Genomic DNA, 25,679 nt, shown 5'->3' with positions numbered 1-25,679 from the left:
TTGAATGATAAAGCGGTTTTGGACAAAGTATTCTGAATAATTTGGAAGAGACTTTTAAACCAGATATAGTCTCATGCTTGCTGAATTTAAAAGAATAGAAACTCCTTTTAACACTGGATAGGACCTAGGCAAACCGCCACTCTTTTAACGAAGTGAAGCTGACAGAATGGCAGTTTTAAAAAGTCCTCAGAAATATATATAAACACAGCTGTAACAATGAAAAGAAAAAGGAACAAAAAATAAAAGCCAGGGAATTACTGCCTCATAGTCTGTGCCAAGCATTAACTTTTGGATTTTACATTATCCCCTTCAGATAAATGTTTGCAGGAAGAGATAGCCATTGTCTTTGAAGTTACAAAATGATTAGATATTCAGCTGCTGCCATTAGATGCAATTAAAGACACAAAACTTACTTAGATTCATCCCACAGAACATTTGAGTTTGCCAAACATATTATGTAAAAGCCACATTGTGTGGCTTTGAGAGCCTTGTCCTGTCCAGCCTCCCACTCTCATACCAGTTGAAGACTAGGAAAATCTAATCATTCTGTTGCTTCCTGAACCTAAAGGAAGCTATTCACAAGCCCTATGCTTGTGTGACACCAGTGTTGACAGAGACACTTCCTCCTTCTCAAATCTAGAATTATCTTACGTCTTTGGTCCCTTTTTAAATCTTAGGTCCTTTGCAAGGATGCTTGATGATGCTGCAGTTATTGGGATGAGCAATATCATTTCATTATTTGGAGTAGCTGTTGCAGGTTCTGATTTTACACAAATTTGTGATACTGATTTCAAAAGAAGAACAACAGAGTTGTGGTTAGCTAATGTCTGCTGCACAATACGAAGTAATGAAAAATACTTATGTAGCTGGCTTTTTAACAGAATTTACTTCTGTGTTTATGCCAGACGAAAAGGCAGTTCATGATAAGATATATTTACTTTTGCATACTTTCTTCAGAAACTTCAAAGCATTAAAATTCGTAATACAGCAAGAATATTTTACCTTTCTTGGGGTAAATACTACAGAAACATTAATGTTTCAGTTTTCAGACCTGTGGAGCAAGGTTTGTCCTCATTTTACGTCTTCTGTGGCATCTGAAAGAGTGGTTACATTTACACTGCTCGATGAAAGACTGCCTGATTCGTTATCTTTTGAAAAAAACTTGCTCCCATAAACTTGCTCTGGGTTGAGCCAGCTGGAGAAGGCCAAAACAGAGCTAGGGAGCCATTTGCTCAGAGGAGCAAGGACTACTCCAACTCACCTCCCATCCCATCTTAGCAGGACAGACATGCCCACTCAGACACAGAGGGACATTTTACTGCTGTAAGCCTAGTACCAACACAGGAACATGACATGTTAACTGCTAATGTCTTCAAACAGGAGCTTGTGGATAACATGGATAATCTACATTGAAGTATTGTCCCAAAGGATGCAGCAAGGAAGGCAAAAAGTGTTGTTAGAGATCTAAAGAAAAAACACAAGGTTCAGGATGTAACAGCTCCCTAATAAAGAGGTGTTAGAGAAGAGTAAGAGCTGCACTATCATCCTCAGTTCTGGACGCATTCGGTAGTAAAAGCTGTTCTGCAGCCTTTAAGGAAATGCCTTTCCTTAATGAGAGGGCGTCATATTTTCCTGCAAAAGTTATTTCAAGAAGTAAGCTGAGAAATCTCCCAGAAGATGGCAGGTTTGAGGGGTGGGAGATGCTGGTGAGTATGCATTTGTGACTAAAGAGGGTAAGAACTAGAATTAAATGTAGAAATTCCACTTTAAACTTACTGCTTTTTTTCTGTACTCCTAAAACCCTCGAGTGATGGAGAATTAGAAATTAACACAACACAATCAATAAAGAAATAAACCATAAAAGACACTAGTGACATATTGAGGAGGAAAAAAGTCAAATACCTTTTACGCCTTTAGCACTAAATGAGAGACAACAATAAATATATATACACATTTTGCTTTCAAATCCTGACACAAAGACCTTCCTCCAACCACAATCCTTTTAAAAGAGAGCACATCTATTGCCAAAGGTCTGTAATATCTAGCTTATTAAAACAACACCAGTTGACATTATTAGGATATATTATTTTGCTCCTTTAGTACAGAGGAAGATTCATCTGAATAAGTTGCAGAGCTGAGTCCTTCTTTGGCAAAGGACTTTGAGTGGAAAGTAAAATGTCTGGTATGTTCCAGCAAGACAGCTTCCACACTTGGCAGATGGTATTTACTTAAGATGTACTGTGCAGCCCATATTTTAAAGTAAGTTACTTGTCCCATGTTTGCCTAACTTATTACACGGACAGAAATTTTTGCTCATCCAGACTAGAGTGCTATGGAGTGATTTTCTTCTTCCAGTAGAATTAACCTCCTCATTCCTGTAACAGATGAGAGACGAAAAGCCACAAGACGTTTTCAGACTGAGTCATGCACATTCTTTTCAGCTAAGCCAGAATGCTCCCAAATTCTCTGATTCATGCTGTCTGCTCTTCAATAGCTTCTAAATAGTCCAGCTCAAGGTACTCAAGCCCTCCTCTCTCCCAGTATACGATGGTGTGCAATTAATGTTGTGATGATTTGCCCTAGTAAGCTCGGCTGACCCATTGAACTGAATCTGAGAGGGGAAACGCAACAGGTTTTTAAGCAAAAGCACACACATAAGAATTTTACGAGGTATGAAGATGAGAGTTTACCAACTTGCCCACACTCAAATAGCTGTAAAATCAGTACAAATGACACATGTAGCATATACTGGATCAAAACCACAGGCCATATAATTCAGCATTTTACCCTCAAAAGCAGCTATTACAAGGTGTAACAAACTCAGCTATGGACAATTGTTTAATAATCTAATAATCTAACTATAAGGGACCTGTATTTTCAATCCCTTCCATCAGAGGCTTAGGTACTAATCTAAATATACGTGCTCCTCTATATGGAACAGCTCATATAACTGCTTAAGTGCAACTACAGGTCTGAGAATATTATATGATAGGGGTGAGATAAACAAAAATTACTATGGCTAAGATGCTATCAGTGACTTCATAGTGTTTGCATCTGAACTAAAATGAAAAAAAAAAGTAAATAAGTATCTATTACCTAGAGAGAAAAAGAGTATCTGGGTGAAACCTAGAACTGCAGATTTTTAAATTACACTTACGGTACTCATGGTACAAATACTGCACTTTATTTTCAGGGACTTATTTATCAATACAGACATAAGAGTCCTCCAGTAACAAAAGTGCTATGTACAGATTCTCTTAATTAATCCTTAATTAATCTACTTCTGAGAGTAATTTCTATTTTACTTCTGTCATGTAACATTTTGTATACTCAAGTGACTTCTTCTAAAGTTAATGTAAAAAAATTGCAATTATTATTACTCTAATGATTCAATTATTGAGCATATGTCTTGCATTTATTGTCTTAAATGTCTTTTAACATTACTGGCTCTAATTATACAACAGGTTTAATGTGAAAATTAAAAATCCCCTTAGTGATCAATACAGAAGATACACAGCACAACTACAGCTGTTCATTTCACCACAAACAATTTCAAAACAAAAATTTCTCAAGTTAAGATTTCATCTTGGCTAAAATCCTGCTTTCAGTGAAATTGAGGGCAAAAGTCCCCTAACTTAAAAGAATAGCCAAGATTTCCTTCGCAGTGTCCAGCTTGCATGTGTCAGCAGAAGTACCACTGACACTCAGTGGCTATGAAGTTATAAGGCCAGAAGGAACCACTAACATCACCAAGCTTGATCTTCAGTGCCACGCAGGCCATTTCTTCACAGAATTACTAGGTTGGAAAAGACCTCCAGGATCATTGAGTCCAACCATTCCTACCAGTCACTAAACCATGCCCCTGAGCACCTCATCCACCCGTCTTTTAAACACCTCCAGGGATGGTGACTCAACCACCTCTCTGGGCAGCCTGTTCCAGTGCCCGAAGACTCTTTCTGTGAAAAATTTTTTTCTGATGTCCAGCCTGAACCTCCCCTGGTGGCGCTTGGAGCCATTTAGCTTGAAGCTATTCTTGATACATGCCACACAGGTAGTTCTCCATAATTTTACCTTTTGAACCTCTTTTCCAGGTAGTGGTTTCAGTGAAGATTTCTCCCTTTCAAATATCCTGATGTCTATGAAGCACAAGTTTGTTAAACTGTAATTAGTTGGACTGCAACTTTTCACAACACTATTTATGTTTATTTTTTTCTTATAAACACATCAGCTTTTGTGTGAAAGATTAACACAAATACTTCTACCATTTCGGAGTACAAGTTTAGAAAAAAAATAATGAAAACCTACAATTTAAGTGAACCACTGGAGTTTTTCCAAAGTTAGGGCTAAGGACTTGAGAAAAGAGAGCGTGTAAGAAAGGAAAGATGACGGTGAAACGCTCCACATGATGTAAGGTCTTGGTTTTCACAGACTTAGTTAAGACTTGATATTATTCAACAGACCCAAAGATCGCTGTGCTGTGAGGATGCATGTGCACCACGTGTGTTGGATACTGGAGAGGGTGATGGGCCATGTTCCAGCTCAGGTCTGCAAGGCAGCTCTGTGGCTGAGAATGTTCCTCAAAGTGCCTCAGGCAATGCCAGCCCCTGACCTGTCCTCTCCTGCATGCCTGGGCTGGACCACAGACACGGGGCCACCACAAGCGGAAGCACTGGGAGTTGAATGGGAACTACAGACTACTACTACTACGAGTTATTCCACAGGCACAGGAGGCAGTTATGTCACTGGTGCTGGTCAGGGGTGATTGAAGTGGGGTGTTTACATCATTACCACCAAGGCTGAATCTTGTCAGTTAATCTTTTACTTTTCTGAGTTAAGATAATGAGATTTAAAGATGTGTGGTAAAGTGGCAAGTATCTGGAACATGGGAAATGCTACAGTTCAGATTACCTAAACAACTGCATTTTGCTCTCTTTGCATGTTTGAACAAAACCACAGTCTTCAATTATATAATTGCATCCATACCTGTGTGCATAGACCAGGCTTTTTTAATGCAGACTATGACCGTAACATTTTAACCTATGTCACTTCAAGTTCTCCTTTTGAGTGCTGTATGGGAGTATATTACAGCTGTCTATTGCTGATATTTGCTCTGTTGTATGTTAAGAGCTGAAATTTAAAGTCACGTAAAATGCAGGTTTTTTGCCAAGTCACTCACATTCATCTGTAACACTTTTCACAAACTATACTCAGAAAAGAGAAGACTTAAACATGTCAAACTAACTCCAAAGGGAAGACCGTAGACACAAAGGAGCATCTGCTTTTACCTCTAGTGCTCGCTCAAAGCTGACAAATGCAGGAAACACATAAGTAATGGTACTCATAAATAATTAAAACTGAATTTATAACATTTAAAATTATAAAACACCTGCTGAACGTTGAACAGAAAGTTTGCCTTGAAAAGTTATAGTACGTGTTCAGATTGCTCCATCAAACAATTTTCTTCAACTGTTCTTGCCTGTGGACATGAATGAACTCAGGCAAATAACAGAGCATTACTCACTGCAGGCAGGAATTCGCTCACTGAAAATAGGACTTTGTTTGTTCATAATCTTTTCTTACTGAAAGTGCAGTCTAAGAATCAGCTCTACTGCAGACGAATGGGGATGGTGGGGCAGATGTGTCTTCATTCACCTTGACTTACATTCTACTTGCACTGCACAGTCAACTATTTGAATATAACATAACCAGAGTATGGCCTTCATTCTTCATTACATTTTACCTACAGCTACTTTTTATATTTTCTGTTCTGCACTGAATTTAGCTGTGTACTGTGAAAGAAATAACAACTTTGTGACTCATGTAGTATAAACTCTTGAAAGTCACCACCTTATTTATTTAAAAAGAACATGAGTAATCATTAATGAATTCTCATACAGTCACTGCATACATGGTTTGAATAAATACCTCAGACCAAGCATGCTACACCCTGTTCCTTTACGCTGAGGCATGTGTCCCCTTCAGCGTGGAAACTAACGGGCTTATGGGGGAAAGGGAATCATCAAAAGATCACATTATGAAAATATCTCCTTAGTATGAGACAGATAATTACTACTCACATTCACAGGCCACCACATAATTCTGCCTCAAGGAGTCGGTGGTGTACATAAACCAAATATGTAGGACTTTCAAAGTATGATCTGACTAAAATAACAGCCTAGTTCCTTTTATTTCCCTTGTGGTGGTTTTATTTTCAGAAATTATTAAGTAGCATAATTCCTCTAATGATTCATTTAGTTTATTTTTAACTAACACCAAAGGAAAATACAAAGGAAAGCTTCTTCAGCAAACATGTTTTTAAAGTAGGAAGAACAGCTGTACTGTACAATATGATGGAGCAATTTAGCATTGTTTAGAATAGTACATACAGATAATGACCAGAAAAATAGCAGTATATGCAACACTTTACTGCAGTAGTGGACCAGGTTCCTATCCTGGAACAGAAGCTCTGACTGCTCTAACCATTACAAATTGTATACACTGTGATTTTGTAAATCATTCCTTTCACTAAGGAAAAATATCCATGATGTAAAAACTTCAGTATTTCCTATTGTGGGTGCCTCCAGTCTGTAAAACCAGCAACTGAAAAGTATCTGCACAAGAAGTAGAGAGCAGGTATTCAAATAAGCCCCAAGGCAGCTTAGTACTTAAAACATGTGGCAGATGTGTTTTCAGCAAAGCAATTAACCAGGCAGGATTCACTGTTCCAGCAATATTAAAATGCAGGCTGGATGTTTTTCTAAACATGAGCTATAATTCAAACAATGATTAGACGGCGAAGTGCTAAGACAAGAATTGGGCTAGCAGGGCTCAAATGCATTGTCTTGATGGGCTTAAAATATCTTAAAATGTGTCATTCAGGGACATACAAATTCAAGGAGACTAAATAATGATTTACATGCTTCACTCAATTGGGTGACTGAAAGCAAGTTTTGATTTTCATCCTGTATCTCCTGATTTACTTTTCAATACAGTCTTGCTAAGTTGCTCTGTGGCGCTCCATTAGTAAAGAATCCAACTCGCCAAAGGGGTAAAACTCACTCATGTCTGAAGGGACAGGCTAGTATCCCCATCCCTATGACAGCAACTCTTCCAGTACTCTCCGGGACTGGACTGGGACCCTCACACTGCTTACAGCCTGAACAAGGCAGGCTCAGAGAGAGACACATAGACCCACCAAACCCCCCTGAAAGTCCTTTTGATGGGTCTAGGGTTGCATGCAGAGTATAAACTGGAGGCTAGACTTAGCTTTCTTGGTATTATTAACACAGCTATTTGTAACAGAATTATCATTTGGTAGTTGAGGCACTGTGGAAAAGATGGATACCTTGCATGTTATTTTCCACTAGGTATGTACATACTTATGGGTTCCTACGCAGACATCAGCAACTATTTGCACACATGATTTCATTACTGTCAATGAACTTACACTTAACCATCAGTGGACTCTGTTCCCAGTTTTCCATCAATAAAACAAGAGAAGGAAGCAACACTGTATTCTTAGTGATCCAAAATATACTAATATTTCATATACTGAACTGTAACATATATCACATCACCAAGGCACTATACGAATATCATTTCCCAGGACAAGTTGGAAAGCTGTGGCAGAGTAGTGGAGATCATTCAGCACAGACTGACCATCCATGCAAGAGCTGCATGCAGAAACGTTACAACTCGGAAACTCCTCCCTGTCCCACCACACAGCCTCTTGAAAGCCTTGGCACCAATGGGTGGCTTTGACAGCCCTGGCTGTCCCAGACAGCTGATGGGTTACAGGTTCTAAGAGGGAACATTAAACAACACCATTATAGGTAGAGGAGTTTTGTTAACCCATCTCAGCTGCAGCTGCTGCTTGAAAATTAAGCAGGTACTAGCACTGCACCCAAACATTTTCAAATAAACCTGGAGAGAAACCAATTACCCTTTCTTTCCATTCAATCCAGGCTGTATACTGGGTATACCAAATGACATAATATCCTTCCTGAAATTAGAGCTGCAGTGAGGACCAGTATCCTTCAAACACGACCAGTTCCTGAGACAGCCTTGCAAACAACTGCATTTTCCCAATTGCCACAGAAACTATTGTTTTCATCTTTTTTTTAAAAAAACCCAAATCTGGCCAAAGAATTATGATTTCTTGCTTTATAAATGCAATAAAAATTTCATTACTATGTCCCTGTACTTTTGCTAGAATGTGACAGCCAAGGATATAAAGAATCTTACTGGAAAGCAGCACATAGAAATAGCCAACCCATCTAACCGCTGCTTAAACCCATTTAAGCTCATACCAATTTCTGTCATATTTGCTAGATATGACAGTAAATGATGTTAACTCTATGCCTGCCCCTAGTTAGCAGAATCAAACATCTTCTTGCAAGCTGTCAAGAAAGTGACTTTCATCTTCAGGATTTTATTTGTTTTTCATCACATGACATACTCTTTTTCTGCATGTAGAACCACATCCGCTTTGGAACCTGGTATTCTTGGAAATCGGATGCTATACAAAACTACAATGAATACAAAATTATGTATTGATTTGCTTTGTAATCTGAAAAATCCATACAGTTGGCTTTTATTTTATTACTTTTGCATCAACAGTTCTGAAGATTTTAAATTGCATGCATAGGCCAAAGGATTTGTTCTGAGGCCAATCTGCATTTAGCTTTAGTGCTGTAGATATATATTCAGAAAAACAAAATCAATACGTCTGTAATAACTGCCTCGCTAACTGCATAAGCAGCTGCAGAAAGCCAAGTCAGCAATTATTTTTAAGGACATGCGACAAATTTTCTAATCCTCTTACAGTTCCGCACGCTTGTTTCCGAAGGGAGTTATCCCAGCTGCCTTCTTCTAGCTTCTCTGGACTTCTGTTTTGTTTTTAACTGGTTGCTAATCTATTTTTCCTTTGTGCTTTACCATGGGCAGATTTTACCTGTAGCAATTGGAATAGACGTACTGCTGCCAGTAACTGCTCTGCCAGCTGGAAAAGACAAACTTCAGCACCTAAGCTACCACATAGTTTATGATTAAAAGATAAATGAGTTAAATAGCTAATCATGCACTAGAGTGTGTCTTTGGTTCTCTGTGTGTGTGTGCATGTGTAGAAACAGAAAGGTATGAATGACTATTACGGATTGTTACTCTAGTCAATGGAGTTCAGAGTAGAGACAGGAAAAAAAAAAGTCTGAAATTTGAGGCATTAAAACCTGTTCTTCTAAGAGAGAGTGGACGTGCAGAACCTGTGACACCACCAGGCTAAGGAGAGCTTCTGCCAATAACTCACCTTGCTGAATTTTTGTCAGTAGCTGGTGACGGGCAAGAATCCTGCTCATCCTGTAGGGAGGGCGCCTGGCCGTCTGATCGAATCGCAAGTACATCTCCTGGCCCTCAGGTGACACCGAGTTTAGGTAATAACAGCCTGTGCCCGAAGTCCTGGACACCTGCTTAAACATCTCTGCTCCTTTAAAATCCCTCCCTCGGTCTCCGCAGTGGCCACTCCAGATTATAATCAGGGTAATGAAAGCAGGGAGGCAGCAAGCCCTAGGGAGCTGAAAAGAGCAAGCGCTTTAAAAGAAAAAAAAAAAAAAAGGAGTGCCAAAAGCTACAACTCAGGATTCCTGCTTCTCCCACATGATCCGCACGGGCCAATCGCTCTGAGTCCAGCCTGGGCAAGTGGAGGCTGCCGGAGTGGGACAGCCCGTTTGCCCCTGCTTCGCAAACCAAAGAAGAAAAAGTTGAAAACACTCCAGAATGCCTGTTTGAGGATAGTCAGGGCTGCGGAAAAGCCTTTCCTCCTTTGCTCCACGCCACCCAGCCGTTGACTCACCTCTGGAGAAGATGCCCGTGCTAGTTTTCTGAAAAACTAGCCCTGTTTGCCAAGAAGTCTGTTTACGGAAGGGCTGTCTGAATCCCCAAAACCGCACGGTGCAATGAGTGCTGGAACAAACGAAGCCCTTGGGATGAAAAAAAATAATGCAACAACGCCTAGCAGCAGGCACTCGGTGGTAAACAAAACCTGAGTCTCTAATATCAGTGTTACCAAGAACCAGTCACAATCTGAAAAAGGGGAAAGCGATGGAGAGAATCTCTGTTCTTCAGGTTCCTTACTATAACATCCTTTGGTTTTTTTAACAGGCAGAAGGGCATCGGTTTTCATTCAGTCTTACATACATCAACCATTCAGTTTGCAAAACATGCCTTTTATTTACTTAATTGAATCGAAGCAGCACATTGCCATTTTTATCAGGAAGCAGGCGGCAAATCTGAGAAAAAATATACCAAAAATACCCTCTTAGTGCACCTGTCAATTAATTTTCCATTAATTTAAAATGCCAGTGTTTTGTTTTATACACCCCTAGTATGAGCTGATTTCTAAGGGAACAGAGATCCTGCTGGGGATTTTGTGATCAGGAGTACTGCCAGCCCATGGGAAGCAGTTTCACAGCCCTGGAGATCAACTTGACAGTATCACAAATGTGGAAGTGATAGGACTCAGAAGGCTCTTCCACTCACCCAGTGGAATGGACTCCTGGCAAAACCATGTGTAGGCAGCAGGGTGAGCCAGCATGGATCCTGCAGAGCTCAGGAACTGTGCCACCACCTCCCAGGTCCATACCTCTTCCCATGAGGCCAGTGTCAAGGTGCTGGAGTGGCTGCTAGACCCAGGCACAAGGGACTCAACCATCATCCCAACCTGTGGGACATCTGACCTCTGTCCACTTAGACATCTACATTGTCTGCATCCTGTTCTCTGGCCTGGAGGCCAACAATATGCCACAACGTGCCTTCATATGCCAGAGCTCTCCTCCTGCCCCAGCCAGTGCAGCCTCATCCAGGCTGCATGCCAGGGCAGGGCTGTGGGGTGGCATTGCCTGCGACCTGCCCATTGGAATAGGACAGGGACAGGCCAGTTTGCGATGGCAGAGACAGCCAGCTAAATGCGAGGGGGGAAAGGACAGTTGTCTCATTTACAATTATTCATTAAAATTTTGCTCTGTGCAAAACCCTCAGGGCAGGATTTTACTGTGATGCAATCTGTTCGCATTACACCTTATGGATTTTACTCCTAACCGATGTGAGGCTCCATAAAACAGAGAAATATAATTCCAGGTACTAAAAATTTAAAATTAGTTCTCTAGACTGAAAGCCTGCGGGACCTTTATTATCATCCATAGCACTCGTGAGCTCTATACCTCCTGGTTCCTTCTCCAGGTGCGGGTGTGCAGTCTTCTCTGAGACTCCCATCAGGGCCTTCATATTCAAGATGAAAGAGGTGGCACCACTCCCATTTATACTCTCAAACAGGGCTGGCCACTGCCCACCAGGGAGTGGGAATGACCAGTCTCCTCCTGCGTTAGTGTGCAAAGCAGAAAGCCAGGAGAGCCACACAGGTACAGGTGGAGAGAGCCTGAGCAGCAGGGATGAGATGGTTTCTGTTCCCATCTCAGCTTGCCCTACCCCAGGAAAAAGTGTGTCAGTCACTCATCTGCTGCCTCTTGAAGAATAAATATCCCAGAGACTTGTGAGCGTCAATGATGTGCACAGTGTTTATCCAAAGAGACACTACCACCATGCAGGGAATTTCTTATTTGATTAATCTACAGTCCTTTGATCTAATTCTACTTGAAAAATGCTATTGCTAGTGGAAAAAGCAATTATTAATATTTCATAGAACTCTGTTTAAATTTTCACAGGAATTTCTTTTTCTGATGGAAAACACATTCATTTTTTTCACCTAATGGGATTCTGCATTCTTCCTTGCAATACTTCCAAAGACAAGGAAACAGTTTAACAGAAACGTAATACATCAAAAGCCATGCCAAAGAAACAAAAGCCATCCCAAAGAAACAAAAATGAAGGCAAGAGTGTCAGTAAGTTATTGACTAGGCAACAAAGCCATTAAGGGCTCAACAAGCCCAGTGATATGCTTGTAACAGAGCAAAGTGCCAGTGCCCCTGTGGCTGCCTGTCCTTCCCACATCCTCACCAGAGGGTAAGAGATGGGGCAGAACTGCCCTCCCAGCTTCCCCAGCAGCCCATCTCAGTGTTCATGAAGGGCAGAATTTGAAGTCTCCAATGCAAGGTGATAATTTTCCCTTCCTCTCAGACACAAGGGTCCAAACACAATGTTAGAGCCAGAGGGCTGCTCCAGGCTTTGCACTGCTGAGTGCTCCCATTGCCGAGGCTGAATTCTTTGGCTCTGGTCCAGCACTTACATAGTAGTCAAATAAAACAAGAAACAACAAGAGTTAGCTAGTCTTGTGGTGCTCATTTGAAAGCTCTTGTGCTTGAAGTTGTGCACAGTGAAGGAAAAAAGTAGTCCTCATTGCATACTTCTAAAATGACTGTGTCCTTCTTCAGTGACTGCCTTAACACTCACTGCTTATTTTGAAAAATGTGTCATTCAAATGAGGAAACCCCTTTGGCTGTCAATCTTTCAGACAAAAAGTACTACAGAAGCCTAAGCTGTTATATAAGAGTGCTAATTAATATTTCAGTCTCAGTCTACAGACTGTTTCTGGAGTAGTTAATAGAGCAACATTTAACTTCATGCTAATGCATCTCATAAAAGGACTTCAAGATGAAAGCTTCCCTGCGTGTTTTACAAAGGTTGTGGGGAGGCTCCAGCACACACCTCAAACCGCTGCCTGTCATGACAGCAGCAGAGCCCAGGAGATGGGAATCCAACCTCACGTTCCTATGACCTAATTGGTCCACAGAGGAATAGAGATTCCTTCATAAAACCACAGCTAGAATCAATAATTTTAAACCTGAATCAGAAATGTCCACACTTATATAGTGGACGTGCAGCTACATAGCAGACATTAGCTTAATACTTGTGTCATAGCCTGACATGACAAACTGAAATTTTCTGGATGATCAGGAAGTTTCACTTAAAAGTTTATTAATAAAACACAACATTACTGACACCTGCACAGTGTTTATCAGTCAGCTGAAGGATGCTTACTCTTTGGTATGCATTCATAAGGAGAACTGCAACACTTGATTTTATGTTCACTGATTTTTATGTCTCTCCTTCACCTTTTCTCCCTGAAATTGCATTTGGTGTGAGAGGGAAAGAGTAAACTATTTGTAGAAAAAACCTGCCCCAGGGCTACCGGTATATACTGAAATAACGCAGGCAGTATTTGAGATCTGTGTGGTGTAATGTAGAAATGCTAAAATGTATCTATTAATGAACTATCCACTTAAGACCAGCTTTTCTGAGCAAAACAACGGTGTGAGTTTCTGTGCATTACATTGCCTTTGGAGTATTACTCAAACAGACATGAACCAATACTACAGGCAGTTGAGTAGCCTGGGGTAAATTTGAGATGAACAGTACTTTCCCACTTGCATTCATACATAAATAAAACAGGTCTGCTAAATCTTGTCTTAGAATTCATCCCTCCTAAATAACTGTGAGATAGGTCCATGATGTCGTACATTGAGTTTGGATTGAACTTGCAGTTCTCACACAGTAATCAGCCAGCCACTTGATCTTCCTCCCATGACCCATTTCCCTTTTATTGTTAGCTGCAGTTATCTTGTTATATCACGTCTAAAATTAAATGGCAATTTGATGGCTTCTTTTCATTTGAAAGCACTGGCGTTGTGAGAACAACACAGCTTCCTAACCTCTGGAGGAGCACAGTTGTTATTAACATTAGTGACATGTACTTAGAAGAAGCCGGAAACTCTTGTTTTCAAGTCACAGAAGAAAAAAAATCAGGCATCCACTTTTAACTCATTGATCTCTGGATTCCCTTCTATAATTCTGCAGGTAGAAGAATAGTTCAGTTTGTGGGGTTATGTCTAAAACTCCAGTATCCTATATATGCAATATACTCTATATTGGAATTCTACCCACATATCTTATCTCTATCGTATCTACACAGCTTATATCTCTTATTTTTATGTGCCTCTACATATGCCTGCACAGCAGCTCATGTGTTAACAGCAGACAATTCTTCCTTTCTCAGATTTAGGAAGAGATAAAAGTCAAATGCAGGGAACCCAAAGCTGTGTCTATTATGAGGGTTTCACTTACTTTATGTGTTTTAAATCCTATCACTGGGCCCAGGAATTTTAAAAGTAGAACTTCATTGCCTGCTGTTTAGGGAAAATGTCTTATATTTTAACACAGATGTTTGTTTGAGAGATGAGCTGGGATTACTACAGGCTGCTAACTCATTTATACAGGGCATGAAACAGCGGGGTCTCCAGAGCAGCCAGAAATGCTTCCCTCTGGCTCAGCAGCGCTCAGCTGGCCATGCTGGGGTGCCGAGGCTCTCTCTGTAGCTCATGTGAGTCTGCCAGGAATCAGACTGGTTTACATGAGATTTCAGCCACTGGGAAGTGAGATGGAGACAGCTAATAGCTGCACAGCATTACAACACAGGATCATTTCACTGGAAAGCCCGATGATACTGATGTGTTCTGGAGGCAAGTCAGCTCCTATGTCAACTGTCCAATAGTGAGTTTTAAAAATAAATACTGCTTAGCAAGTCTTCTTCTAATGCATAAAAGCCAGGCTTATATACACCTTTGATAAGTGCCGAACTAGGAGAAGGGGCTTCTGAATAGTACATTATATCCTTTTCCTCTGTTCTAGCATCCCTTTTCCAGCATCAGAGGACTATCCATTTGCATTTTAAAACCAATATACTTAGTGGATAGAAGCAATATAAAATATACCTCCCGACTACAAAGGCATTAATGGCCTGGCCAAACCACAGAAAGTAGCTCTAATACAAGCAGAGGATTAGAAATGATATGCAGGCTCAGTACAGCAGTAGTGCGGTTTGGGGCACAAAAGATGTCAGGGAGAAAAGGGAGATAACTCCCCCACCACAGAAATAAGGACACGCACAACAGCTGATAAGATGAGGGTCATAGCAAGAAAACTGAGGTGATTCCTCACATCAGGCCTCCTGTTGAGGACCTCAGGCATGTCAAATCAACAAAATGAACAGTAACAGATTTGAAAAAGGCTCCATCAATATCCTCTACCAAGAGATAATAAAGCTCAGCTATCAGGGATAAAAAGGAAAAGGCCACTTGTGGCTTAATGGCTGCTTAAAGACAGGAAACAAAAGTAGTAATAAATATTCCATGTTCACAGTGTTGTCAGGGCCCAGTGGACTCACACAGAGATCAGCACTGGAATCCATTTTGTCCACTATCCATACATGTTTTTTTAAAGGACTGACTAGTGAGGTGGCAAAAGGTAGTGCATGAAATTAGTCTGGAAGTCAAAATAGAAACTGGTTGGAAACACTGAAGGTTCTTATGATACCGACTGAGAAGGCATTACAACTGTAGTTTTTGAGTGCTGATAAACGTAGTGCAGAAAAAAACATCCTTAAGGCACATAGTGCACATTGCTGAGATGTTACCACTGAGTAAATACATCTTGGATAGGTTTAGGAAAATCCAATACAAGTGCTCAGTAGGCATGAAAAAAGCAAAAAGAATTTTAAAACTTGTTACAAAAGTAATTGAGAGCAAATCAACAAATATCGTTACACTCTTACAAAGCTCTGTCTACCACTTGGCAGTGCTGGAGTCTCTTCTTACAGTGGACGAAGTTGGGAACAGTAAGTGAAATGATCATGGGGCAGGTTAAAAATGAATTAACATAAGTATTTCTTCATATTTGCATAGTTGACACCTGGAAGTCATTGTTAGAGGATGCCATGGCTGATGGAAATTAGAAGAGTTATAAAAAGGATTAGGTAAATAACTGAAAAAAAATCCAGCAAGGGCCATTAAGCACAAAATGCCAGCTCGTGGCTCAGGACCTCCCTGAACCATGTGAATGCAGACAGGATATAAAACATGTAGAGCATCACTACATGCTTATCCCAGTGTTATATTTTTCCTAAAATAGTTGCAACTGCCCACTGGCTGCCATGAGATACTGGCTTGGATGGAGCTGTGGTCTGACCTGGAGTGGACAGTCTGTGTGCTTGCGTGAGCTAACCAGTCTGCACCCCTGCTATGGACTATAAAAAAAGTGGATTCCTAACAGCATTGCTAGTGCATAAATGCATCAAAATAACTGCTTCTGTGGTTTATGGCTGGAGCTTGTGTAATAACCAGTATTTCCCTGGACACAATTTCTCTACACCCTCCTGGCTTATTTGGTGGTCAAGTGTAAGCTGGTGGTTTGTTGGTCACAGTGGCTGGCTCAGAGAATGTGACCCTATCCCTTCCGCTCTCCCTGGAGGTCAGAAGGGACCAGGAGTTCCTGGCCAGTGTGTAAAGTCATTGCAAGGGGCTGGTTGTTTCATCCAGTGCCCGCCTGCTAATTTAGGCATTATGGTTTCACTCCTGTTCAGTTTTAAACATCACATTTTTTCTCAGTCAAACCACACCAGCATATGAATATAGACTCCACTGACCTTAGCTGAACTCTTCACAAGCCAAGAATAGCCATTACTCTTCAGTGTGAGGTCCCCAAAGACAGTGGTTCTCAAACAGTAAATTAAAAAAAAAAAAGTTGGATAACAAATAGAGTTCAAAACAGAGGTCAAAAGAAAGGAAGACATTTCAGGTGGCAAACTTCCTCTGCCAAAAACGAGATAAAAGTAGTTTCCATATCCTTAGTGCAACTCCATCTGCTAAATCTATAAGCAAGTTCTTAAAACTAAGCCCACAGGAACAGTGTATTTAAGTAGTGGTGGGCTAACACACATCTTAATCTCCTCGTCGCACTAACAACGTGTTTGGATAACACAGTGATAACATAAGAAAGTGTTTAGATAAACTTAGTCTCTTATGTTATCCAAATATATTGTAAATCCTTACACAGCCCTACTCCTGGTGTCACTCTGAACCACAGGCAAACATTCCTATCTCAGTTGAAGGTTCATGTCTTCACAGACTTCATGTGAGGGCTTCACTATTTGTTTTCTTTTAAACAGGACTCCAGTACCATGGTGATGAAATGGGCAAGAGAGGAAATATTCACTTTTTGATCTGGTTTTGAGAGAGGGTTTTTTTGTCTCTCTGTGCTAGAGAGACAATGCCAAAGTTAGATTTTGTGAAAATAAAACCAAACCAAAACAACATCAAGACAGCCTGGAATAGCCCTTGGCAGCTTTATTTCAAACAGAGCAGCATGGGACTGGTGCATGGGAACATGAAATTCTTGAGGCTCCTTGAAATCAATGGATATTTATTACATGAATATTTCACTGACACAATGATTAGGGCACAGAACTACCTAGCAGTGACTTGCTCTAGGACTTCAGGGAAGTTGTTTAACCTGTCTCTGCACCAATATCCTGACTGATAAAAGTCATCTTTGCCTTCCTTAGCTACTTTGGTACTTAATGTAAAAAAAAAAAAAGTAAGTATAATTTTGTAGGTAGTTTCATATTCTTTACAAGCAACATCTGAGGCAGGCTGAAGTCTACTGTAACTGCATGAACCAAAGGGAAAATAAAGCCTTCAAAATGATCTCATACCTCCAGTGGGTTACAGAATCACAGAATCATTGAATGGTTTGAGTTGAAAGGAACCTTAAAGATGATCCAGTTCCAGCCCCTCCTGCCACGGGCAGGAACACCTTCCACTGGATCAGGTTGCTTAAAGCCTCATTGACCTGGCCTTGAACACCTCAAGGGAGGGAGCACCCATGACTTCTCCGGGCAACCTGTGCCAGTGCCTCATCATCCTCGCAGTAAAACGATTTCTTCCTAACATCTCATCTAAATCTACCCTCTTTCAGCTTAAAACTGTTCCACTTCATCCTATCGCTACACGCCCTGATAAAGAGCCTCTTCCCAGCTTTTCTGTAGGCCACATTTAAGGACTGGAAGGCTGCTATAAGGTGTTCCTGGAGCGTTCTCTTCTCTAGGGTAAACAAGCCCACCTCTCTCAGCTTGTTCTTGTATGGGTTCCTTCAGATGAGATGCTTATTGCCTAAAATTGCAGGATGTCACACATTTCCCAATCTATTATTAAATGCATGCTATTGGATCTCATGAAAACTGTGCAACAAAGATGTTGTGTTTGTACATACAGCTCAGCAAAGCAACGTGCACTAACCGGTAATCTGGGTCTTGACTTTAGGACTGGACTGCACTCTGTCATGCAAGGAAGTAGTCTGCAGGATGCATATGATGCATTTAGTTCACTAACAGTTTAAATTTATCTTTTTTAAACTACAGTTCCCAAGCCATCATCATCAAGATGGGGTGGGAAGTGTTCCCAGGAGGGGTGTCTTCTGCAGAAGCCTCAGTGACCCCTTGTGCCTCCATGTCTCCCATGTCCCTGATAAAACAAACTGAAACAAGCCTTGTGGCGGCCAGCATCCCTGGTACAGTGCAGGACCACCTGGCCTGACATTCGGCAGTCCCATGTTCTTGCTGCAAGGGCAAGTGAGGGCCCTGGATCCAGCACAGAGCTGAGGTCCATCCCTGTGGCATCTGGGTATGTGCTTAACCACAGCCTGGAGATCAGGGTACAGATGACATTCTGTTCCCTCCCCAGATTACAGGTTTGGGCATCCCAGAATGACAACAAAGGTCCTGCACAGAAATTAGTATGGGTGAGCAGTTAATTTGGCCACTAGTCCAGCTTTAAGGCTGACCCAGCACAGCACTGTAAGTGCAACCAACACAATTATACACTTAGCTGTTTGCATAATTTCATCCACACTGGTGCCTAATTAGCAACCTCACAAATAAAGAAGCCAAGGGGAATATAAGACATGCATGTATCACTCATCCCTCACCAAAAGCCAGAACTCAACATAATCTACATGAATTGCTTTATATGATATATTAGTCACCCTGGTTGTCTGAAACAAAATGCATGATGCTCATGGATTTTAATCCCATATTATTCTTTCTGTTCAAAGGCAAAGAAATAGGAGGATCAAATAGGTTATTTATTTATTTATTTGATTGATTGATTTTTTTTTCCTAACACCAACAGCACTCCTCTTTCTCCCCCCAAAGAATTCCTGGAAGACTTTTCACAACAAACCAGCACTAGAACAGTTTACAATATAAATAGATACTCATTAATTGGGCAAGTTCCTGACCCGGATTTTCTGTCTCCCAGCTATCAGCTGTTCTGCCCACAATTTAAGCTTTCCATTTCCAGATTCTATTTCTTTCTTGCACTCTTCCCACCCCCCACCCCCCGACTCATAGTTTGCGCTGTGCTATGTAGACACCACAGAGCTGATGTGTCTCACTGGATAAAATAATTTTAGCCAAAAAGCTACAGGTGGGGTGTTTTTATAGAGTGGAAGCCTGCCAAATAGCAGGAGCAATGCAGAGGAAAAGCTTTCCATAGCTCCCTTGCCAGCCACCATGCTGCTTCTCCTGAGAAAAAGCATGCAGTTTGCTCCTCTCCTTCCCCACAGCCTGCCATTGCAAAAATGTTTCCAGTGAGCAGGAAGGACCAGAGAGAGCCTAAGACCTGCAGCAATCCAGGCAGAGTGAATTATTCTTCAGCAGTCGTTCCCTCCTTCTCCTCCTTGCTCCCCATATCAGGTATACTGCCTTGGTACATATTTTCTTTCTCCGACTCTTTCCTCTCTGGCTCTGTACTCCTACACACTCCCTTGCATGTCCTCCTCCCTCCTCCAGCAACCACTTACCAAGAATTCTTCTCCTCTGTTGATTTGCCCTATGTTCGAAACAGGAAGACCAAGACAGTTGGTTAATAAGATCCATACCAGCCGTGAATTTCTTTTATACTTTCTCAGTTCCACTGTGATGAAAATATTGCCGTCCAACCTCTGTTCATCCTGGCACCCTACAAAGTCCCTCTATCAGGCTTCCTCCTTGTCCCACTTTCTGAGTAGACATCTCTCTTTCAAATGAACCAACCCCATGGTGTTCCTCATTTGTTGTTGTCTACTTAAGATGTTGCTCCATGTTTGTGGAATGTAGTTTCACTGGAAAAATTCCTTGGTTAAAACCTTCAAAAGGAACCACTCATCTTAGGTCGATTTTCCATGACACTTGCAAAGCTCTGACTTTTTGGGAGTGTTGGTTTCCTCAGTATGAACATAAGACCTCTTTGAAGTATCTCAAGTTGGGCAACTAATATTGCAGAACTGAAATTGCACCTGACCTTTGAAAAAGGTTGTTCCTGTTTATGTTTGCCAACTTTATTTCCTCTTGTTCAACTAGATCTTAACAGATGAGTGCTATTCTTAGCTATAAGGACATGAAATTTAGGCAAAACTGGATCCTGAAAAAAAGTTTCCAGTCCTTGTTGCTGCGGAGGCATTTCACTCCAAAACAGAATTCACTGGTTACTCTATAAGTGCTCAGGATTTGCACTGATGTAGCTGAGATAAGAATTTGCTTTAAAATACTCCATATACACTGTGTGCTTGAATTGCAAAAGAATGAATCAGAGATTCAGCCTTTATTTTCCCTCCTTTTATGCCCTAGGGAACTTCTGACAAATAATGTACTCACTGTTTCCTAATAAGTTACCAAGATGATAGATTGGATGATAAATTAAAACCAAATGGAGTTCTGAACGTTTTGCTTTCAAATCACTAGTAAGCCCATATTACTTTAAAAGTAAACTTTGTTCCCACTTTACGCACATAGTGGCAGTTCACGTGACAGGGAGGCAACTTTGGCTGTGACACCTGTGCACAATTTGAAAATAACTTTTTAAAATAGCAATTGCAATGTGAGGGATTACACGTCTCCAGAAGATTACAAATGGGAAACAGACTCTGTGTATCACCAGCTTAGGTGTAGCTCAGCTAGGACGTGCACAGTCACATCATAAACCTCCTTTTTACTTTGCTCTTAATTGGCAGCCTTGTTAACAACATCAACAGAGAACTATTTACTGAAACCTGGAAGCTAAGAGGTCATGCCGTAAACTTGCTGTGTCCTTGTACTCTTTCCTAAGTATCCACTAGCAGCCGTTGTGAAAAACAGGATACCTGAGGCTGACGGACTTTTGCTCTGACTGAGGGTACCATGCAACAAATATTCACATACAGGATAACTAGTAGTTTGAAAAGTGACCCTTAAAACACACTTTACATCAAGCAGTACAAAACCTGCATGGTTGCTGCCACTGTTGCTTAGCTAAACCAGCTTGGTAGCACATATAAATCACACAGCTTTTATTATGATAGATTTGGTATGTGTTTTAGTGACATGTAATTCACAATCTGCTTCCACAAAATAATCTGGAAATGGAGAACTACATTTATCTGAGGTTCAGGTACCCTGGTTGGCTGTTGTTTGAATATGTAACTTTCAGTGAATTTTCAGGTGCCACTGAAATCACAGGTAACTTGTCAGCTCGATCTCCTGTCTTGCGTATTTCAGCAGGTACCTTAAAAAGGAGTTAGAGGTACTATAGGCACCAATCTCTAAAACTAAATTTCTGCAGTGCCAGTGGTTCACTGATTTCCATACCGAATGCACACAGGTGGCAGCTGAAGAGGTGACTTTTTCTCCACCTGTCACTGATGCAGGCAGGTCTTTAGTCCTGTCATTTGGCTAGGGTTATGGAGGGGAATAAGCACCACCAGAGGGCAATTCGCCCTCCTTGTCTCATCAGGCTTTTTCAGGACGACTTGCAGAAATAGGAAGTACCAATTTCTGTCTGGACTGTAAAGGACCTCGTGTGACTAGTTCAACCCTTTCCAAAGGCATCCCTGTTAGACTCACTGCTTTCAAGTCAGGGCAGATGCTTTTCACTCCCGATGTTATTTATAACATAAATGAAGACTGTGTGGATAGGGCATAACATAATGCCTTTATTCTGAGGACTAAACAAAACCAAAGCGCAAAAGGAATGAAGATTTCTTTTATCAGCTATTTCTGTCAGTTGGTACAGCTGGCTTGGCCGCTGGTTCCCATTTCAGGATTCAGCCTTGATCTGGAGATGAAGTTGAAACTGAGGCTGATAGGTATGTCAGTGGCTGTGCTGCATACCTCCGGAAAGCCAGGGAAATGCTGACATGGATTGTATTCACGCTTTCCTCAGCAAGCCAAATCTTAGGATGCTGTCCTTGGGATAGATGTCTTTATCTCTACCATTTCACTAGCAGGGTCTGCATAGAGAAAGAATGAAAACTGCTATGTGCTAAGGAACCCAGGCAAGAACTGAATGTTAACTTTACAAGAACTACTCTATTCCAGATCTTCCTACTCATTATTTCCTTCTTATCATGTTATTGCTGACTGTTTTGTCCCCTGAAATTGTGCAGATATGTATGTCTTACTCAGGTATCTACTGACAAAATTGATTGATTCCCATGCAAAACAATGGTCTTTATTATAGAAATATGTCATTAAATAAGAGCATCCATAAATAGAAAGGTCTGTAAAAACAAATAGAGGAAAGCATCTGGTTTGCAGCATCTCTGCACAATTTGCAGTAGCGAAATCTGGACCAAATTAATGACCTGTTTATTTTCCAAAATTTCAATAAAATGACTTGGCAAAAATTTAATCTGTCTCTGAAGAACATCTTACTTCCTTTCATATGTTGCCTGATCTGTCACAGCAATAAATTTCTTCCCAGTTTCAAGCACCCTAACGACTGCACCAACTGATCCCTTCCATGAAAGGAAAGATAATGGTTCCAGCCCTCTAAAAGTTACCATCCTCCCTTAAGAGAAAGCAACACAAAGGAGTGAAAGAGCAAGTGAGTGCCCTGTGTTTCATGCTCTGCTGTGACCTAGAATCCAGAGATTTAAAACAGTTCCTACCTACAATTCACCCAGCTGTTTTATAATCCCTCTGAATTTCATAGTTTCTTTAAAATGCTGCCATGCCACAATTCATGTGTATGCCTTGGCTCTGTAACACCTGCCCTGCTGTCCTTGTTTAGGGTGTCTTAAAAAGAAACAGCTTAGGTTGTTTTGTAAATACACGTGTTTATAGGTTTGTATAAAACAAAACAGATGTTTCAGAGACAATTTTATTTGATGGTGTCTCATCTAACCTGGATTCTGAAATGTATTTGACCTCTATTTGAATCAGAATAGGTATAGTATCCGCTGTTTTATTGTATGTCAGAAATACAGATGTTCTGGTACCTCCGTGTTTCTGATGAACTCATGCATACTGCCACACTAATTTAATAATTTTTAAAAGAATGTACTGCTGATTTAGATGTTAAATGTATCAAAGAAGACGAGTCAAACACTTAACCATTTAAATTTAATAGGTATTTAAGTGCTCTGCTGAATTAAGGCCATAATCAAATTATCAGCTTTGTCCTGAAATAAAAACACTTGAAGCTATTAGGGATAGAGAGAAGAATTGTAATTACTGAAATACTAATTTGCCTAGCTGATGTAGAACTATACGCTTTTGACTCTGTAGGAAATAATGCTTCTTTATTTTCAGAAATGATGGAGTATGTCAAGTCAGGATGATAAAAGCCTTACATTAGAATCCAGAGCATTTCTGCTGATTTTGAAGAAGTTCCTCTTTATTTTCCTTAATGTAAATGGCAGAAAAAAACCCAAACCCAGTCCAAATCTTTAACTAATAAGGAAGCTGTAAGAGTTCTTCCCAGGAAAGAAACTGGGCAAAACCCCGACCACCTCCCAATGTGGCAGAAATTCAGGTAGAGGTTAAATATATGTATGTTTGGTTATGAATGTTAATGGCAATTACTGACATTTTGAAAGCTGACTTGTCTTTTTGGCAATATAATTTCCTAGTCTGTTCAGAAGTAGCTGATGGGCTGTCATGGAGCTTTGAAAATCTCAACTGAGAATAGTAATAGAAGACAAGTTAAAGGTGGATAGCTTAATAAATAATACAGAAAAGAGGAATCAGTTGTCATTTTTACCTTCCTATAATGTCAGAAACAGTGATGTTCAGTAAAATTTTAAAGCTACAAACTGAAGTTTAAAACTGAAGAAAAATGCGTGCCATGCATTGGTTTTACTATAAACTTGACCTGATTCACTAGTTATACCGTTACACAGCAGTTTTCTAGTCTCAGCTCCTCTAATGCTTGTCCATGTCATATTGTTTTCTTCTATAATTGCTACTTTATTTAGAAAGCTGTTTCGAAGATGTGTATTTGCTTCTTTCAGTGATTCCTACAAATGGAAAATATTTTTGTTTTCTGAAAAAAGCAATACCAGCCTCAGCTGAAAATCCTTACTTCACTACATCTGTAAAGACACACTACTCTCTACGGCTTTATTTAAAATTCAAAACATTTATTACATCAAGGCATAACTATTCTCCATTAAAATCACTCCTTCCTAAGTTTCAATTGAATATCATAAGCGTACTCAACCCACAATATTTTAAAGTTGCTCATCACTCTTGGTTTGTGCTTTGAGACATACAGATAGTTCCACATTTGTTTCTGAAGCAGCATTTGCAAGCTGGGATTGCTGCAAAATATTTGTTAAAAAAGAGCGTGAATAGTTCACAGACCTGTCAGAATCCATCTGTTTGAGTCTATTAATGGGTGCATTCCCAGCTGTGGTCTTTCCAATGTCATAAATAAAAGGTTTCTTTCTTACTACAAATCCAATGGCTGAAATCTCCCTGTAAAATTGATTTGTTTAGATAAAATCTATCCTTATGTTAAAGAGACCTCTTAAAGTGAGCAAAACCATGAAATGCCAATCGCACATTCTCTCAGCAGTCAACTGACACATAAACGACTCACAGTCTCAAATAATTTACTACAGCATTATTGTGGATAAACTATGAAGTAGCATGTCATTCAGATCAGGATGAGTGGGGCTGGAGTGGGGAAAAAGAGGTGCATTTACTAGAGGAATGAGAGGCACATTGAAAATAACCTAAAAGGTGGGACAGATGGTCCTCACTCCTCCATGCAGTGAAGCCAAAATAACCTTACATGTGTATGCAATACACTGTAGGGAAGTCCATGCTAAGTACCAATGAAGGTGTAATTCTCAAGTATTTTAACTGAAAGAAGTATAATTTGTAACACTGGTTTTTACTTTACTCTTTTAACATTCCCTCAAGCTGTCTGCTTCCTGGAGTTGCCAGTTACCTTGAATTTATTCCTAAATTGTAGTGATGGAAGTCAAAATACAAAGGCATTTCAAGCAAGTCTTAGCTCAGATTAAAATAGAGCTTCAAAAGATATAAAGTATATCTAAACTATGCTTCTATGGTAATTTCCCTTTAAATTATTTCTATAACAAAACCATTACTCTAACTTGTTGCTTTTTAAACTGCTGCTGTATTAAATGACCTGTGAAGGTTCAGTGTCTTCCCCATCACTACAGCCTGGGACATGAATCCTTCCTCCACAGCAAACGTTGCTTGACTTCCTGGGACACCAGTGCCATTCATATAGCTATAGCAACAGAAGAAACCAATTATCCTCTCATTATTTTAGATATGTGACAAGTAAAATTTGCAAAGCATTGACAGAATTAAGAAAGCTATTTCAGAGTTACTGAACTTAAATTCCTGATAAAGAAATACTCACAGATTAAAAAAATTTTACCTAAACATAAATTTTGAATGGTAGTGGTTTTGAAATAGATAAGGAACCAAATTGTCATCCCTTCAAGAAACACAGTGATTGTAAGTTTCCCTGCTTCCTCTTCCACTGTACTACAGCATGTTGCTGTATCTTTAAAAATGATCTCTGGATACAAAAACTTTGCTATGTACATACTGTATAGCAACA

General features: G+C 40.3%; 1 protein-coding gene across 8 annotated transcripts in view; it reads right to left on the bottom strand.

Annotated features, from left to right (window-relative positions):
* STARD13 (StAR related lipid transfer domain containing 13) overlaps window positions 1–25,679 on the bottom strand; it is a 302,953-nt gene that overhangs the window by 113,418 nt on the left and 163,856 nt on the right. The window contains exon 1 of one of the 8 annotated variants that reach the window (XM_069882481.1): window positions 19,642–19,732. The exons of 6 other annotated variants lie outside the window; for them this stretch is intronic. In XM_069882481.1, coding sequence (XP_069738582.1) covers window positions 19,642–19,717 — 76 coding nt within the window. In that variant the 5' untranslated portion in view covers window positions 19,718–19,732. Of the gene's footprint in view, window positions 1–9,304; window positions 9,678–19,641; window positions 19,733–25,679 lie in introns of those variants that run through there. One more of the 8 variants, XM_069882465.1, reaches the window with a different exon arrangement.

This window comes from Phaenicophaeus curvirostris, chromosome 1 (genome assembly GCF_032191515.1).
Source record: "Phaenicophaeus curvirostris isolate KB17595 chromosome 1, BPBGC_Pcur_1.0, whole genome shotgun sequence".
Taxonomy (NCBI): Eukaryota; Metazoa; Chordata; class Aves; order Cuculiformes; family Cuculidae; genus Phaenicophaeus; species Phaenicophaeus curvirostris.
Note: the sequence above shows the minus strand (reverse complement) of the source record. Positions and strands in the feature narration are given on the sequence as shown.